This window comes from Ranitomeya imitator, chromosome 7 (assembly GCF_032444005.1).
Source record: "Ranitomeya imitator isolate aRanImi1 chromosome 7, aRanImi1.pri, whole genome shotgun sequence".
NCBI classification, from domain to species: Eukaryota; Metazoa; Chordata; class Amphibia; order Anura; family Dendrobatidae; genus Ranitomeya; species Ranitomeya imitator.
In genome coordinates, this window is record NC_091288.1 from 217,864,515 (window position 1) to 217,884,203 (window position 19,689).

General features: G+C 54.1%; 1 protein-coding gene across 3 annotated transcripts; it reads right to left on the reverse strand.

Moving 5' to 3' along the window:
• Nucleotides 1-1,684: 1,684 nt before the first annotated feature.
• ALDOA (aldolase, fructose-bisphosphate A) lies at nt 1,685-17,553 on the reverse strand. Of its 3 annotated transcripts, none has more exons than XM_069734979.1 (9): nt 17,162-17,553; nt 4,197-4,319; nt 3,730-3,941; nt 3,597-3,651; nt 3,139-3,299; nt 2,963-3,046; nt 2,554-2,728; nt 2,280-2,479; nt 1,685-2,110 (listed from the first exon to the last, which is right to left on the reverse strand). In XM_069734979.1, exons 2-9 carry the CDS (start codon nt 4,306-4,308, stop codon nt 2,015-2,017), a joined length of 1,095 nt encoding a protein of 364 aa, XP_069591080.1. In that variant the 5' UTR covers nt 4,309-4,319; nt 17,162-17,553; the 3' UTR covers nt 1,685-2,014. The 3 variants fall into 3 exon arrangements, with proteins under 3 accessions (XP_069591080.1, XP_069591081.1, XP_069591082.1); XM_069734980.1 differs by lacking the exon at nt 17,162-17,553 and adding an exon at nt 5,987-6,313; XM_069734981.1 differs by lacking the exon at nt 17,162-17,553 and adding an exon at nt 5,987-6,247 and having other exon boundaries at nt 4,197-4,365.
• Nucleotides 17,554-19,689: the final 2,136 nt, after the last annotated feature.

Consider the following 19,689-nt stretch of genomic DNA (forward strand, 5'->3'; position numbering starts at 1 on the left):
AGGTGTCGGGGCCCGCAGAGCATCGGAGCTATGATAGAAAGGTGTCGGGACCCGCAGAGCATCGCAGCTATGATAGAAAGGTGTCGGGACCCGCAGAGCATCGCAGCTGTGATAGAAAGGTGTCGGGACCCGCAGAGCATCGCAGCTGTGATAGAAAGGTGTCGGGACCCGCAGAGCATCGCAGCTGTGATAGAAAGGTGTCGGGACATGTAGAGCATCGCAGCTGTGATAGAAAGGTGTCGGGACCCGCAGAGCATCGCAGCTGTGATAGAAAGGTGTCGGGACCCGCAGAGCATCGCAGCTGTGATAGAAAGGTGTCGGGACATGTAGAGCATCGCAGCTGTGATAGAAAGGTGTCGGGACCCGCAGAGCATCGCAGCTGTGATAGAAAGGTGTCGGGACCCGCAGAGCATCGCAGCTATGATAGAAAGGTGTCGGGACCCGCAGAGCATCGCAGCTATGATAGAAAGGTGTCAGGATCCGCAGAGCATCGCAGCTGTGATAAAGGTGTCGGGACCCGCAGAGCATCGCAGCTATAATAGAAAGGTGTCGGGACCCGCAGAGCATCGCAGCTATGATAGAAAGGTGTCGGGACCCGCAGAGCATCGCAGCTATGATAGAAAGGTGTCGGGACCCGCAGAGCATCGCACCTGTGATAGAAAGGTGTCGGGACCCGCAGAGCATCGCAGCTATGATAGAAAGGTGTCGGGACCCGCAGAGCATCGCAGCTATGATAGAAAGGTTCTTATATTGGGCACACGAGCATCTGAACTGGACCGTGATGACGTTGGGCCGGTTTTCTGCGTCACCTGTGACCATGGTGTTAGGCGGCTGGTTTTATTGTTGTGGCTGACGGGCGTATAATCACCGTGCGCGGGGCAGATAAATCTTTATTTGCATTTCGGGAGGAGCAGTCGACGATTCGGCCGCCGGATTTGTGTTTATGATGAAAGACGAGGAAGTTGGGAGTAATAGAAGATGGAGGTCGGAGCCGGCCTGAGGCCGTGGGAGTGATGACATCACCGGCGTCTCATCTGTGACCTCATAACTACAGCCCCAGGGTGGGAGCCCCCCATACAGTCACCGAGGGCCCACCATGAACCCGTGCAATGAAGGGGCAGGAACAGAAGGTTTTGAAGTTGTGCGCTATTTTCTTCATTTGTCAGCCAGTTTTGGAGGTAGGTGCAGTATCTGATGTACAGCGGACATTTTTTGGGCTGTGTAGAAGCGCACGGCCCCCGCTCCTCCTACCGCGGTCAGCGTCATCTCTCGTCAATGGACGCCGATCCATTACTATGGAGGACCCGGAGTCCAAGTTCTGTGGACCCAGGTATCCAGCTCCATGGGACATGACATTTCACATATTACCCACCAGGTGGCGCTGCGTCACATACCAAAAATTGTGAATCTATAGTTTTGGGACTAGTCTGTGATCGGTGCCGACCCCCCCGCCAGGGATTACAGGAGGCATACAGGAAGCCCGGGGCCCCCATAGCAAAGATCATGGGGCCAGTAGATGCCACGAGCGCTGGTCACCTCAATGTGGAAGGGGGTAAAACTGCTGTTATCAGCCCCAATCCTACTGAATCCGGGGCAGGCGCAGCTCGCGGGCCGGCTCTATACAACACCGCCCCTCCAACCCAAATTAAATCTGTGACCCCATATAAATAAATGAGACGCCAGAGAGGTTCATCGACCGGCTTTATTGAGGCTTCACCAGCAGTGACATAAGTTAGACACGACTCAGAGCCGAGGACAGAGACACGAGCACTCGCTCTGCAGCCGCCGCACTCACTCTGCAGCCGCCGCACTCACCATTCACACCCTCTGCACTGTCACACGTCAGCCAGCAGAGCGGCGACACTCCACCGGCCTCGCTCTCTAAGGTTAACCGTGTAATACTCTGCCGGTGGGAATAGCAGTTTACAGCTAGAGGTGGGGGGGCTCACACTACAATATACAGAAACAGCATCCAGTGACACCAACACAAAGAATGGGGGGCTGGTAAAGACATCTAATAGGCATGGTTGGACACGAACAGAGACTCTCCGGCTGCGGCTCCTGCCTGGCCGCTGGACACGTACTTGCCTTGGCAAGCCAGGCTGTTGGCCTAAAAGAATAGAAAAATAAAGACTAATTAGTGCTTTGAAGAGGTCTAATCAGTAGCCCGCAGCATTGTGAGCGCCGCTCTGGAGCCGTGCTGAGCAGGAGACATGCTAACAGTTGTATGACACCTAGTGGACACATGGAGTACTGCAGCGGCGAACACTTTCACCTACCAGCGCGCGCTTGGTGTACTCCTCTTGGGCGTTCTTGACGTTCTCCTTCTTGCCACCCCAGGCTTTGAGGGCAGAGGCCTGCAGGGCACGGCCATAGGAGAAGGTCAGAGGCCAGGGCTTGTGCAGGGGGCACTTGTTGATGGCGTTCAGGTGAACTGTGGCTTCCTCCTCGCTTTGACCTCCAGACAGGAAAGTGATACCTGCACGAAGGGGACGCCATGAGTCACGGCCATGACCGTCTCATCCGACCACCTCTGACATCCCCCCCTCTTACCAGAGACGGCGGGAGGCACGGTACGCCTCAGGGCGGTAACTGTTGCCATTGCGACCTCCTCGGGGCTGTACTTCTTGGTGCAGGCATGGCCGGGGGTCACCATGTTGGGCTTCAGCAGAGTTCCCTCCAGATAGATGTGGTGGTCGCTGAGGGCTTTGTATACGGCAGCCAGGACCTAAAACCATACAGATGTGGTTAGAAAATTGTGGCGTCCGCCGTGGCTCCACCGCCCGATCTGCCGCCCGCCGCAGCTCCACCGCCCGCTCTGCCACGGCTCCACCGCCCGCTCTGCCACCCGCCGCGGCTCCACCGCCCGCTCTGCCACCCGCCGCGGCTCCACCGCCCGCTCTGCCACCCGCCGCAGCTCCACCGCCCGCTCTGCCACCCGCCGCGGCTCCACCGCACTCACCTTCTCCGTGACGTACTGGCACCTCTTGAGATCGTGGTCACCGTCGGGGAGGACCTCAGGCTCCACAATGGGGACAATGCCGTTCTGCAGGAACAAGAAGAAGCTCAGGGGTCCTGCACTGATAACGGGGGGGAAGGGGAGAACACCTAACCCTTCACAGGCCAATGTGGCGGTACCTGCTGGCAAATGCTGGCGTAGCGGGCCAGGACGTTGGCATTCTCTATGATTGAGAGATGGGAGGGTGTGTGGTCGGAGATCTTCAGCACGCAGCGCCACTTGGCGAAGTCGGCACCGTCCTTCTTGTACTGGGCGCAGCGCTCAGAAAGGCCGTCCAGACCTGCAGGAAGAAGCACGTGAGACCACCAAGGGGACCTTATTCTACGGGGCCAGTGTTCTGATAATCACCGCACCTAGCGTGCCGGATGTCTCCCCCCCAAGGTTATCCGCTTTGACAAAAGAGTTACAAATTACAACTCTCGACAAGCCCGTGGTTGTCTGGGAATGTTGGGAGTTGTAGTTTTGCAACCGCTGGAGAGCCTCCGGGTGGAGACTGCCATCTTAAGAAGCGGCCGCAGCATTACAGCAGGCGGGGTGCCACCTGGGCATCGCCCGCCGGCCTCTCACCGCTCCTTACCTTGTGTCGTGGTTTCGCCGTTGGTTCCGGCAAGAGGGACAACACCTTTGTCCACCTGAAGAAGGAGAACAAGCATGGATGACCCGGCCGTTGAGAGCATTGGCTCGGTGTGCCGCCCCCGGGCACCGCTTACCTTAATGCCTACGATCGCCCCCTTGTCCTTGATGACCTTGGTGAATGGCGTGCCGTCGTCAGTCTTGTGGTACAGCGTCTCGTGGAACAGGATGACGCCGCCGATGCAGGGGTTGACTCGCTCGTCGGCGGTGAACAGCAGCTGGCGGTAGAAGCGGCGATTCTCCTCCGTGTTCTCTGCTCCGATGGAGTTCAGGCGCTTGGCGATGCTTCCTGCGGAGGGAGGGCAGGGTCAGCCAGTAGCCGCGCGGTCAGTATGGCGGCCGGGCACCACTTTAACCCTATATCTGCTGATAAACAGCATTTTTTTTTTTTTTTTTTTGCACATGACGGGTTCCCTTTAAGGAAGGCCAACTCCTTTCACGCCAGACTCCAATATGGCCGACTCTTGTTTTTAGTTGCTATGGCAATGGATTTAGAATAAACATTCCATTAAAGTGGTCATGGGGCGGCAGACATGACACTTACCGGTGGACTCGTCGGCCGCCAGGATCCCCTTGCCGGTAGCCACAATGCGCTGGGCGATGTCATGGAGCTCCTTCTTCTGCTCCGCAGTAAAGGCGGGGTATTCGGTAGGCATGGCGATGCGTTCTGCGGGGACAGAGCGGAGGATGGGGGTTGTTGTCAGTCAATAGTCCTAAATCCAGATAGACCAGAGGACGAGCGTTAACCCCAGCAGTGCCAGGATACCGCACCGTGAGCACAGTAAAGAGCCCCTGCAGCGACAATGTACGGCGCCCCTCCCCCACTGTCCGGCCACAGATACGGATCCACAAGAAGCGCCGCAGCAGGAGATGCCCTGACAGTGAAGGATACGTAGAGGACAGGCGAGAACAGCGGCCCACGAGGGGTTAATGATGTCACCGCATCACGGAAATGATAAAGCAAAAAAAAAAAAATGTTGCAGAATCCCTGAGGAAACCGAAGCAGAGCGCAGCTCCGCAGGACGACAGCGGCCGGTCCAGCACCGAGCACAGCGGCCTTAACCCCTGCACTGCCGGCCGCCTCCTGCCCGGCATCCCTCACCTCTGGAGGATGTGCGGGCACAGAGCCCACTGTATTAACCCACCGTGTGCCAACAGTACAGGGTACGGCCCAGCAGCTGCCCCCCAGGACCCCCTCCTGCCTTACCAGCTTCCACACCCGAAACATCCCTGGGGTCCTTGTCATCACCCTAGTCCCTGCCCAATGGCCCCTGACCCCCCCTCATCATCAGCCTCAGCCATTGGCCTTTAGGACTTGACTATTGCCCCCCCATCTCGCCATCAGCCCCACAGATAAGACTCCCCCAGTCATCATCAGGCCCCAGGATCCAACCACTGACCCCCGGTCCCCCACCTCGCCATCATCATCATGGGACTCTGCCATCACCCGTCCCCAACTCCTTCGCTCTCATCACTGGACCCCAACCACACCCCCCCTCACCATCAGCCGCAACCTCCCAGGGCTCCCACCTTCCTGATCACCACCCCGACCTTACGTCCCTTGGCCGGTCTTGCCATCACCCCTCACCAGCTCTCCCCCCTCCGCAGCTCTCCCTCCTCCGCAGCTCTCCTCTCCCCAGTTCTCCCCCCTCCGCAGCTCTCACCTCTCTGCAGCTCTCACCTCCCCAGCTCTCACCTCTCCCCGGTTCTCCCCCCTCCGCAGCTCTCACCTCTCTGCAGCTCTCCTCTCCCCAGCTCTCCCCTCTCCGCAGCTCTCCTCTCCGCAGCTCTCACCTCCCCAGTTCTCCCATCCCCAGTTCTCCCCCCTCCCCAGTTCTCCCCCCTCCCCAGTTCTCACCTCTCCCCAGTTCTCCCCCCTCCCCAGTTCTCCCCCCTCCCCACTTCTCCCCTCTCCAGTTCTCCCCTCTCCGCAGCTCTCCCCTCTCCGCAGCTCTCCTCTCCGCAGCTCTCACCTCCCCAGTCCTCCCCTCTCCCCAGTTCTCCCCTCTCCCCAGTTCTCCCCTCCGCAGCTCTCACCTCTCCCCAGCTCTCCCCTGTCCGCAGCTCTCACCTCCCCAGTCCTCCCCTCTCCCCAGTCCTCCCCTCTCCCCAGTTCTCCCCTCCGCAGCTCTCACCTCTCCCCAGCTCTCCCCTCTCCGCAGCTCTCCTCTCCCCAGTTCTCCCATCCCCAGTTCTCCCCCCTCCGCAGCTCTCACCTCTCCTCTCCGCAGCTCTCCTCTCCCCAGCTCTCCTCTCCCCAGTTCTCCCCCCTCCGCAGCTCTCCTCTCCCCAGTTCTCCCCCCTCCCCGGTTCTCCCCCCTCCGCAGCTCTCACCTCTCTGCTCTCCTCCTGCGGACTGACTGACACTCGGGGTTCTATGTTAGAACGTCAAGTAACGAGCTGAGGGGCGGGGCTTCCACTTAAAGGGACACGCACCGCACAGCGCCATTCTATGCAGCAGAGGCTGAAGGTCATCCTGCAGAGGGGGTGGGGCAGGCACACATTCATCAGGGCAGGCTGGGACCTGTAGTCCCACCCAGAGCAGACTATGCTAGTAACACGAGGCCAGAGCACGGCGCCCTGGAGTTCTCATACAGTATATACCAGGGATGGAGGAGATGACACATAGAGGCAGCGGTGACGTCATCAGCCGTACGTGACAGCACGCACAGCCAGCACGAGGAAACGCCAGTCAGCTCTCCCCTCCCCCAACCTTCCGGTACCCAGACCCCCCTCCCCCGCTGCAGATCATCTCACAGAGACAGCAGAGCATCTCACAGTCTGCAGAGCATCTCAGTCTGCAGAGCATCTCACAGTCTGCAGAGCATCTCACAGACTGCAGAGCATCTCACAGACAGCAGAGCATCTCACAGACAGCAGAGCATCTCAGTCTGCAGAGCATCTCACAGTCTGCAGAGCATCTCACAGACAGCAGAGCATCTCACAGACTGCAGAGCATCTCACAGACAGCAGAGCATCTCACAGACAGCAGAGCATCTCACAGTCTGCAGAGCATCTCACAGACAGCAGAGCATCTCACAGACAGCAGAGCATCTCACAGAGACAGCAGAGCATCTCACAGAGACAGCAGAGCATCTCACAGAGACTGCAGAGCATCTCACAGACAGCAGAGCATCTCACAGACAGCAGAGCATCTCACAGACTGCAGAGCATCTCACAGACAGCAGAGCATCTCACAGAGACAGCAGAGCATCTCACAGAGACTGCAGAGCATCTCACAGACAGCAGAGCATCTCACAGACAGCAGAGCATCTCACAGACTGCAGAGCATCTCACAGACTGCAGAGCATCTCACAGAGACTGCAGAGCATCTCACAGAGACAGCAGAGCATCTCACAGACCGCAGAGCTTCTCACAGTCTGCAGAGCATCTCACAGACTGCAGAGCATCTCACAGACTGCAGAGCATCTCACAGAGACTGAAGAGCATCTCACAGACTGCAGAGCATCTCACAGACTGCAGAGCATCTCACAGAGACAGCAGAGCATCTCACAGACTGCAGAGCATCTCACAGACTGCAGAGCATCTCACAGACTGCAGAGCATCTCAGACTGCAGAGCATCTCACAGACCGCAGAGCATCTCACAGTCTGCAGAGCATCTCACAGACTGCAGAGCATCTCACAGACCGCAGAGCATCTCACAGTCTGCAGAGCATCTCACAGACTGCAGAGCATCTCACAGTCTGCAGAGCATCTCAGAGATTGCAGAGCATCTCACAGACTGCAGAGCATCTCACAGTCTGCAGAGCATCTCAGAGATTGCAGAGCATCTCACAGACTGCAGAGCATCTCACAGACTGCAGAGCATCTCACAGTCTGCAGAGCATCTCACAGTCTGCAGAGCATCTCAGAGATTGCAGAGCATCTCACAGACTGCAGAGCATCTCAGAGATTGCAGAGCATCTCACAGACTGCAGAGCATCTCACAGACTGCAGAGCATCTCACAGACTGCAGAGCATCTCACAGACTGCAGAGCATCTCAGAGATTGCAGAGCATCTCACAGACTGCAGAGCATCTCAGAGATTGCAGAGCATCTCAGACTGCAGAGCATCTCACAGACAGCAGAGCATCTCACAGTCTGCAGAGCATCTCACAGTCTGCAGAGCATCTCAGAGATTGCAGAGCATCTCACAGACTGCAGAGCATCTCAGAGATTGCAGAGCATCTCACAGACTGCAGAGCATCTCAGACTGCAGAGCATCTCACAGAGACTGAAGATCATCTCACAGACTGCAGAGCATCTCACGGTGATGTGATAGGAGGATTTTTCCATTGTTTTGATATTTATGACATTTCTTGTTGCCCTTTATAAAAAAAAACAAAAAAAAAACAGTTTCCTGCGTTGGCCGGGAATCGAACCCGGGTCAACTGCTTGGAAGGCAGCTATGCTCACCACTATACCACCAACGCTCGGTGCTGCGCAGTGTCCTCCAGCTGATGTGTGGTGACTGCGGCTCCACGTTCAGTGTTTGCTGCTATTTCTGCACTCAGAACTCATCTCTTGTCAGAGAAAAAGCTGAATAACATCCGCACGGGTTTTATTTCCCCCCAGTTATTAGAATGGGTGAAAAATGCTGAAAGAGCCGACAAGTTGTAGAAAAGAAACGGATTCACATCTGGGAGAGAAAAATGCGTAATTTCACGGAAAAAAAACACATGTGCACAGACCGAGAGCGAGGATACCAGAAAAGTGACCCCAGGGTGTAAGAGGCCAGACCTCCGCCCCCTAGGTAGTGACCCCAGGGTGTAAGAGGCCAGACCTCCGCCCCCTAGGTACAGAGACCCCCACGGTGTAAGAGGCCAGACCTCCACCCCTAGGTATAGTAACCCCAGGGTGTAAGAGGCCAGACCTCCACCCCCCAGGTACAGAGACCCCAGGGTGTAAGAGGCCAGACCTCCGCCCCCTAGGTACAGAGACCCCACGGTGTAAGAGGCCAGACCTCCACCCCTAGGTACAGTAACCCCAGGGTGTAAGAGGCCAGACCTCCACCCCCCAGGTACAGAGACCCCAGGGTGTAAGAGGCCAGACCTCCACCCCCCAGGTACAGAGACCCCAGGGTGTAAGAGGCCAGACCTCCGCCGCCTAGGCACAGTAATCCCAGGGTGTAAGAGGCCAGACCTCCACCCCCTAGGTTCAGTGACCACAGGGTGTAAGAGGCCAGACCTCCGCCCCCTAGGTAAAGTCACCCCAGGGTGTAAGAGGCCAGACCTCCACCCCCTAGGCACAGTAATCCCAGGGTGTAAGAGGCCAGACCTCCACCCCCTAGGTTCAGTGACCACAGGGTGTAAGAGCCCAGACCGCTCCACCCCCTAGGTTCAGTGACCACAGGGTGTAAGAGGCCAGACCTCCACCCCCTAGGTACAGAGACCCCACGGTGTAAGAGGCCAGACCTCCACCCCTAGGTACAGTAACCCCAGGGTGTAAGAGGCCAGACCTCCACCCCCTAGGTTCAGTGACCACAGGGTGTAAGAGGCCAGACCTCCGCCCCCTAGGCACAGTAACCCCAGGGTGTAAGAGGCCAGACCTCCACCCCCTAGGTACAGTAACCCCAGGGTGTAAGAGGCCAGACCTCCACCCCCTAGGTACAGTGACCCCAGGGTGTAAGAGGCCAGACCTCCACCCCCTAGGTACAGTGACCCCAGGGTTTAAGAGGCCAGACCTCCGCCCCCTAGGTACAGAGACCCCAGGGTGTAAGAGGCCAGACCTCCACCCCTAGGTACAGTGACCCTAAGGTGTAAGAGGCCAGACCTCCGCCCCCTAGGTACAGTGACCCCAGGGTGTAAGAGGCCAGACCTCCACCCCCTAGGTACAGAGACCCCAGGGTGTAAGAGGCCAGACCTCCACCCCCAGGTACAGTGACCCTAAGGTGTAAGAGGCCAGACCTCCGCCCCCTAGGTACAGTGACCCCAGGGTGTAAGAGGCCAGACCTCCACCCCCTAGGTACAGTGACCCCAGGGTTTAAGAGGCCAGACCTCCGCCCCCTAGGTACAGAGACCCCAGGGTGTAAGAGGCCAGACCTCCACCCCTAGGTACAGTGACCCTAAGGTGTAAGAGGCCAGACCTCCGCCCCCTAGGTACAGTCATCCCAGGGTGTAAGAGGCCAGACCTCTACCCCCTAGGTAGTGACCCCAGGGCGTAAGAGGCCAGACCTCCACCCCCTAGGTACAGTGACCCCAGGGCGTAAGAGGCCAGACCTCCACCCCCTAGGTACAGTCACCCCAGGGTGTAAGAGGCCAGACCTCCGCCCCCCAGGTACAGTGACCCCAGGGTGTGAGAGGCCAGACCTCCGCCACCCAGGTACAGTGACCCCAGGGTGTAAGAGGCCAGACCTCCACCCCCCCAGGTACAGTGACCCCAGGGTGTAAGAGGCCAGACCTCCACCTCACAGGTACAGTGACCCCAGGGTGTAAGAGGCCAGACCTCCACCTCACAGGTACAGTGACCCCAGGGTGTAAGAGGCCAGACCTCCACCTCACAGGTACAGTCACCCCAGGGTGTAAGAGGCCAGACCTCCATCCCCTAGGTACAGTGACCCCAGGGTGTAAGAGGCCAGACCTCCACCTCACAGGTACAGTCACCCCAGGGTGTAAGAGGCCAGACCTCCACCTCACAGGTACAGTCACCCCAGGGTGTAAGAGGCCAGACCTCCACCTCACAGGTACAGTCACCCCAGGGTGTAAGAGGCCAGACCTCCACCCCCTAGGTACAGTGACCCCAGGGTGTAAGAGGCCAGACCTCCACCTCACAGGTACAGTCACCCCAGGGTGTAAGAGGCCAGACCTCCACCTCACAGGTACAGTCACCCCAGGGTGTAAGAGGCCAGACCTCCACCTCACAGGTACAGTCACCCCAGGGTGTAAGAGGCCAGACCTCCACCCCCTAGGTACAGTGACCCCAGGGTGTAAGAGGCCAGACCTCCACCTCACAGGTACAGTCACCCCAGGGTGTAAGAGGCCAGACCTCCATCCCCTAGGTACAGTGACCCCAGGGTGTAAGAGGCCAGACCTCCACCTCACAGGTACAGTCACCCCAGGGTGTAAGAGGCCAGACCTCCACCTCACAGGTACAGTCACCCCAGGGTGTAAGAGGCCAGACCTCCACCTCACAGGTACAGTCACCCCAGGGTGTAAGAGGCCAGACCTCCATCCCCTAGGTACAGTGACCCCAGGGTGTAAGAGGCCAGACCTCCACCTCACAGGTACAGTCACCCCAGGGTGTAAGAGGCCAGACCTCCACCTCACAGGTACAGTGATTGGAAATGTGACACCCGTAGCTCTGAGCACAAAGCAGTCATTATCAGGTTGTCATTTCCCTTCCCCCGCACAATAGTTATGTAACGGATTTGGTAATTAATGGGGGGACACTCAGTTTCCTTCCCAGACTTTGCCTTTAAACTTAGCCCTGGAAGGGTCTTGTCTGAGAAATGAGGGGGAGACACAGCCCCCGGCCGGGTCACAGGGATACGGGCGATGCTGGGGGTCCGGACTTAGCAGCTGTCGGGTGACAGAACCTGAGCTTCATCTCCAGGGCCCAGAAATAGCTGTGACCTTTAGAGAATGGCAGCTGCCAGCCGGGGTCGTCCGGTGGGCGAGAGTGACATGACCCTGCCATGTCTGTACTGTCAGGACCTTAGCGGGGGGCATCAGGGGGCACATCATCAGTGAGGGTCTACGAGCTGGGGGGACCTCTACTCACACCGGCTCGTAATTACCATCACGGGGGGCAGAGAGGTCACCAGCCCCCCCCCAGGGAAAGCATAGTATTACAGGACAGGCCGCCTGGAGTGCGCCACCCCTGCCCGCAGGCCGTATGTTGTACTGCAGCTCTGCCCCATTCACATCAATCCACACACAAGCCATAGGCTGGGAAAGAAGCGGCCATGTTTCCCTGATCGCAGACAATCCCTTTAGGCTTCCCCTTCACCCCCCATACACTAGGCGCGGTGCGTGGGGGCGAGCACAACACCCTGGGGCGGTCTGGAAGGAGACAATACGAGCAGTCTGGACTTGTCCCCGCAGTTTTGTGCTATGGGATTATAGGCCGAATGAGGAATGTGCCAGTCAGCGGGATATTGGGGGCTCTGACGATGCCCCCCACTGGCCAGGAGCAGCTGCAATTACGGTAGACATGAGTAATTACGGTAAGCAGGCGCTGCTGCCAGTGTGACAGCGCACACGTAGGACAGGCACCGAGCAGAGGAGGGGCACCGGGGGGCACAACTAAGTGCTGAGCAATCACCGCAACCTGGAGCCCGGCCCGCCCACCCGCGCCCAGCCACCCGCGCCCAGCCAGATACAATGGGAGTGTAAACATGGCACAGAAACGGGCGACTGTGCCCACGGCGGCCCTGGCAGAGGCCGACACAGCACTCCCTGCAGGGTTGTTATCATTCATTTTTATAGCGCCATTTATTCCATGGCGCTTTACACGTGAAAAAAGGGGCAAATATAGACAAATACAATAAACCTGAGCAAAAAACAAGGCACCAACAGGTCCAGAAGGAGGGAGGACCCTGCCCGCGAGGGCTCACAGTCTGCAGGGGAGAGCTGGTCGTGCCGTTATTAACCCATTATCCCCATCACCTGACCTCTGCAGCCAATCACTGGCCCAAGCGCTCACATGCTGAACATGCAAAAGTCACCCCTGGGACCAGTGACTGGCTGCAGCGGTCATGTGACACATGAAAACTTCTGTCAAGGACCCCGGGAGCAGCGGGAAAGGCCGTGATAACACGTGGATGACACGCCAGCTGTGGACACCGCCATCGTGGGAGCATCATGTGACCTATACAGGGCAACGGGCAACAAACTGGCATCTGATCACCCGCGACATCAACAGAGAGGAAGTGACCGCGAGGATGGAGAAAGCCAGAAATGGTGCAAAGAGGAAGGAGGTGGAAACATGGAGACATTACCAAATACACGGCGGATGGAGAGAAGGAAGGAGAAAGATGAGAGATAGATAATAAATATAATAGTTATAGATAATAGATAGAGATAATAGAGATAATATATAGATGATAGATAATAGATATAGATAATATAGATAGTAGATAGAGATAATATATAGATGATGGATAATAGATATAGATAGATAATAGATAGATATACATAATAGAGAGATAATAGATAGATAATAGATAGATATAGATAATAGAGAGATAATAGATAGATAATAGATAGATATAGATAATAGGTAGATAATAGATAGATAATAGGTAGATATAGATAATAGATAGATATAGATAACACAGGTCAACAAAAAAAAAAATTTTTTCTGGTGTCCAAAATATTTTAATGAATTTGGGGTATTTTTGGGGTGCTGATTCTGAATATGCTATCAGTTTTGCCAGATTGGCTCAAGTTTTTGAGATTTTTGGTATCTTATTTATAGCACTTGTTGGTAAATGCGACGCATCATCTCATTAATTTCTTTGGATTAGTACTTGAACTGAGCAGTTCTCAATATAGTTTTGTGTTAATTAGTGTTCTAAAAGTTTGTTCATAGCTTGATTTTTGCACTAACTTTATGTTGTTGTCTGTTTTCCAGTGAAAAGCATGAACTCATCAAGAAGAAGTTGTCTTAACGATCCAGACTCATTCTGTTACATTTGTGGTGAATACACACTTCATCATCATCAGGTAACATGGTAACCACAGGTACAGGCACATCTTCACAATGAGGGACAGGCCTTCTTGCAGATTCCATGTTAGGTTACTCCCATTTTCGTTTCTTATGCTTATTGAATCCTTGCACTTGCACTGCACAGAAATAACAGTCATCATGATGATTTTTTTGCTCTCTCCACACCATTGGAACACCAAATTTGAAGCTTTTTCTTTGTCCTTTGCTCCATTTTCGTAATAATTCGATACATGCTTTGCACACTATGTGTGGTGCCCAAAACTTGTCTTGGTCCCCAAGCATAACCCCAAAATAGGCAAAATACACTTTTTTTTACGAAGTCTGTTATGTTTCTTCTATGTTTTGGCAGTGTGTATTCACCACAAATGTAACAGAATGAGTCTGGATCGTTAAGACAACTTCTTCTTGATGAGTTCATGCTTTTCACTGGAAAACAGACAACAACATAAAGTTAGTGCAATAATCAAGCTATGAACAAACTTTTAGAACACTAATTAACACAAAACTATATTGAGAACTGCTCAGTTCAAGTACTAATCCAAAGAAATTAATGAGATGATGCGTCGCATTTACCAACAAGTGCTATAAATAAGATACCAAAAATCTCAAAAACTTGAGCCAATCTGGCAAAACTGATGACATATTCAGAATCAGCAGCCCAAAAATACCCCAAATTCGATGAAATATCTTTGGCACCAAAAATGCTGTTGACCAGTGTAATAGATATAGATAGATGATGGATAATAGATAATAGATAGATAATAGATAGATAATAGAGATAATAGATAGATAATAGATAGATAGATAATAGGTAGATAATAGATAGATAATAGATAGATAATAGATAGATAGATAATAGATAGATAATAGATAGATATAGATAATAGAGAGATAATAGATAGATAATAGATAGATAGATAATAGATAGATAATAGGTAGATAATAGATAGATAATAGATAGATATAGATAATAGATAGATAATAGATAGATAATAGATAGATATAGATAATAGATAGATAGATAATAGATAGATAGATAATAGATAGATAATAGGTAGATAATAGATAGATAATAGATAGATATAGATAATAGAGAGATAATAGATAGATAATATATAGATAGATAATAGGTAGATAATAGATAGATAATAGATAGATAATAGATAGATATAGATAATAGATAGATAATAGATAGATAATAGATAGATAATAGAGATAATAGATAGATAATAATAGATAGATAATAGATAGATATAGATAATAGATAGATAATAGATAGATAATAGATAGATAATAGAGATAATAGATAGATAATAGATATAGATATAGATAATAGATAGAGATAATATATAGATGATAGATAATAGATAGATATAGATAATAGATAGATAATAGGTAGATATAGATAATAGATAGATAATAGAGAGATAATAGATAGATAATAGATAGATAATAGATAGATAGATAATAGATAGATAATAGGTAGATAATAGATAGATAATAGATAGATATAGATAATAGATAGATATAGATAGATATAGATAATAGATAGATATAGATAGATATAGGTAATAGATATAGATAGATGATGGATAATAGATATAGATAATAGATAGATAATAGATAGATAATAGAGATAATAGATAGATAATAGATAGATAATAGATAGATAATAGATAGATAATAGATAGATGATAGATAGATAACGCCGGCAGCGCCAATATTTACCAATAAATAAAGTGGAGATTATTTCGCCCGTGTTGTGACGATGTCTCTCAAAGAATAAAGGTTAATTGCATCCAAAACATCGTCACACGAGCGAAATAATCTCCACTTTATTTATTGGTAAATATTGGCGCTGCCGGCGTTCTCTTTTTTATATATTTTTATATAAGCAGCGCATCATTTGTATTGGGGTCTTTGCCCCCTGAGTTTGTGTATCATGCGCTGTTCCGTTTTTTACATCTGCAGTGTCACATCCCCAGTGCTGTAATGATCCTGGATGCCCCCGGACCCCTCACATCATACTTTATGCCCCCAGCCCCTGAAATCGTACTATGTGCCCCCCAGCCCCTCACATTCTTCTTTGTGCCCCCACCTCCTCACATTGTACTTTGTGGCCCCCACCTCCTCACATCGCACTTTGTGCCCCCCACCTCCTCACATCGTACTCTGTGCCCCCCACCTCCTCACATCGCACTTTGTGCCCCCCACCTCCTCACATCGCACTCTGTGCCCCCCAGCTCCTCACATCGTACTTTGTGCCCCCACCTCCTTACATCGCACTTTGTGGCCCCCACCTCCTCACATCGCACTTTGTGGCCCCCACCTCCTCACATCGCACTCTGTGCCCCCCACTTCCTCACATCGTACTCTGTGCCCCCACCTCCTCACATCATACTCTGTGCCCCCCACCTCCTCACATCGCACTTTGTGGCCCCCACCTCCTCACATCGCACTTTGTGCCCCCCACCTCCTCACATCGCACTTTGTGGCCCCAACCTCCTCACATCGTACTTTGTGGCCCCCACCTCCTCACATCGCACTTTGTGCCCCCCACCTCGTCACATCGCACTTTGTGCCCCCCACCTCCTCACATCGCACTTTGTGGCCCCCACCTCCTCACATCGCACTTTGTGCCCCCCACCTCGTCACATCGCACTTTGTGCCCCCCACCTCCTCACATCGCACTTTGTGGCCCCAACCTCCTCACATCGTACTTTGTGCCCCCACCTCCTCACATCGCACTTTGTGGCCCCCACCTCCTCACATAGTACTTTGTGCCCCCCACCTCCTCACATCACACTTTGTGCCCCCCACCTCCTCACATCGCACTTTGTGCCCCCCACTTCCTCACATCGCACTTTGTGCCCCCCACCTCGTCACATCGCACTTTGTGGCCCCCACCTCCTCACATCGTACTTTGTGCCCCCACCTCCTCACATCGCACTTTGTGGCCCCCACCTCCTCACATCGTACTTTGTGCCCCCCACCTCCTCACATCGCACTTTGTGGCCCCCACCTCCTCACATCGTATTTTGTGGCCCCCACCTCCTCACATTGCACTTTGTGGCCCCCACCTCCTCACATCGCACTTTGTGGCCCCCACCTCCTCACATCGCACTTTGTGGCCCCCACCTCCTCACATCGCACTTTGTGGCCCCCACCTCCTCACATCGCACTTTGTGGCCCCCACCTCCTCACATCACACTTTGTACCCCCACCTCCTCACATCGTACTCTGTGCCCCCCACCTCCTCACATCGCACTTTGTGGCCCCCACCTCCTCACATCACACTTTGTGGCCCCCACCTCCTCACATCGCACTTTGTGGCCCCCACCTCCTCACATCGCACTTTGTGGCCCCCACCTCCTCACATCGCACTTTGTGGCCCCCACCTCCTCACATCGCACTTTGTGGCCCCCACCTCCTCACATCGTACTGTGTGCCCCCCACCTCATCACATCGCACTTTGTGGCCCCCACCTCCTCACATTGCACTTTGTGGCCCCCACCTCCTCACATCACACTTTGTGGCCCCCACCTCCTCACATCGCACTTTGTGGCCCCCACCTCCTCACATCACACTTTGTGCCCCCCACCTCCTCACATTGTACTTTGTGCCCCCCACCTCCTCACATCGCACTTTGTGGCCCCCACCTCCTCACATCACACTTTGTGGCCCCCACCTCCTCACATTGCACTTTGTGGCCCCCACCTCCTCACATCGCACTTTGTGGCCCCCACCTCCTCACATCGCACTTTGTGGTCCCCACCTCCTCACATCGCACTTTGTGGCCCCCACCTCCTCACATCGTACTGTGTGCCCCCACCTCTTACCTGGTGCTCTGGAGAAGCAGGCGGTTAGTCAGTGACTCAGCTCTGAGTGCCCGGCCTCTGCGTGTTCGGTGGTTTATAAAGGCGGCCTCCTTGGTATGAAGTGACCTTCATGGAGAACCCCTGACCTTTTCCCACCCGAGTAAATATAGCCCGAGTCCTCGGCATGTGAAACCGGAGAGACGGTGACATTCACAGGAGGTGAAGAGGCTCCTCGTGGCGTCTGCCCGGCATCGCAGTATGCCATCTGGGCCCTCATTGTTCTACCCAGGTCCAACCGATAACCCTCCGATACACAGGAGGGCAAAAGCCCCAAGAGGTGGAGGCCAACCGCCCCATGCTGGGGGGCATCCCACCCCAACTCCACCGGTGGCCTCTCACCCAGCGCAGACATTGCTCTGCAGACTGCTGCATACCTCAAACAGTCCGGGCCCGGGGGGCTCCTGACCACCCATGGGACATCGGCTCAACATGGCCGAGGGGGTCACTGTCACCTAAGGTCCTACATGCAGCTCCGGCATCGAGATCAAAGGCTGAAATCCACCATAAGGCCCACCACAGCAGGTCACTGCCCCAGACCACCAGGGCAACGGACATTAACCCCATCACTGCCCCAGACCACCAGGGAAACAGACATTAACCCCATCACTGCCCCAGACCACCAGGGGAACAGACATCAACCCCATCACTGCCCCAACCACCAGGGGAACGGACATTAACCCCATCACTGCCCCAGACCACCAGGGCAACGGACATTAACCCCATCACTGCCCCAGACCACCAGGGAAACAGACATTAACCCCATCACTGCCCCAGACCACCAGGGGAACAGACATCAACCCCATCACTGCCCCAACCACCAGGGGAACGGACATTAACCCCATCACTGCCCCAGACCACCAGGGCAACGGACATTAACCCCATCACTGCCCCAGACCACCAGGGAAACAGACATTAACCCCATCACTGCCCCAGACCACCAGGGGAACAGACATCAACCCCATCACTGCCCCAACCACCAGGGGAACAGACATCAACCCCATCACTGCCCCAGACCACCAGGGAAACGGACATTAACCCCATCACTGCCCCAGACCACCAGGGAAACGGACATTAACCCCATCAGTGCCCCAGACCACCAGGGAAACGGACATTAACCCCATCAGTGCCCCAGACCACCAGGGAAACGGACATTAACCCCATCACTGCCCCAGACCACCAGGGAAACAGACATTAACCCCATCAGTGCCCCAGACCACCAGGGAAACGGACATTAACCCCATCACTGCCCCAGACCACCAGGGAAACAGACATTAACCCCATCAGTGCCCCAGACCACCAGGGAAACGGACATTAACCCCATCACTGCCCCAGACCACCAGGGAAACGGACAATAACCCCATCACTGCCCCAGACCACCAGGGGAACGGACATTAACCCCATCAGTGCCCCAGACCACCAGGGAAACAGACATTAACCCCATCACTGCCCCAGACCACCAGGGAAACAGACATTAACCCCATCAGTGCCCCAGACCACTAGGGAAACAGACATTAACCCCATCACTGCCCCAGACCACCAGGGGAACGGACATTAACCCCATCACTGCCCCAGACCACCAGGGCAACGGACATTAACCCCATCACTGCCCCAGACCACCAGGGAAACAGACATTAACCCCATCACTGCCCCAGACCACCAGGGAAACGGACATTAACCCCATCACTGCCCCAGACCACCAGGGAAACGGACATTAACCCCATCACTGCCCCAGACCACCAGGGCAACAGACATTAACCCCATCACTGCCCCAGACCACCAGGGAAACAGACATCAACCCCATCACTGCCCCAGACCACCAGGGGAACAGACATCAACCCCATCACTGCCCCAACCACCAGGGGAACAGACATTAACCCCATCACTGCCCCAGACCACCAGGGAAACGGACATTAACCCCATCACTGCCCCAGACCACCAGGGAAACGACATTAACCCCATCACTGCCCCAGACCACCAGGGGAACGGACATTAACCCCATCAGTGCCCCAGACCACTAGGGAAACAGACATTAACCCCATCACTGCCCCAGACCACCAGGGAAACAGACATTAACCCCATCAGTGCCCCAGACCACCAGGGAAACGGACATTAACCCCATCACTGCCCCAGACCACCAGGGAAACGACATTAACCCCATCACTGCCCCAGACCACCAGGGGAACGGACATTAACCCCATCACTGCCCCAAACCACCAGGGAAACGGACATTAACCCCATCACTGCCCCAGACCACCAGGGAAACGGACATTAACCCCATCACTGCCCCAGACCACCAGGGAAACGGACATTAACCCCATCACTGCCCCAGACCACCAGGGAAACGACATTAACCCCATCACTGCCCCAGACCACCAGGGGAACGGACATTAACCCCATCAGTGCCCCAGACCACTAGGAAAACAGACATTAACCCCATCACTGCCCCAGACCACCAGGGAAACAGACATTAACCCCATCAGTGCCCCAGA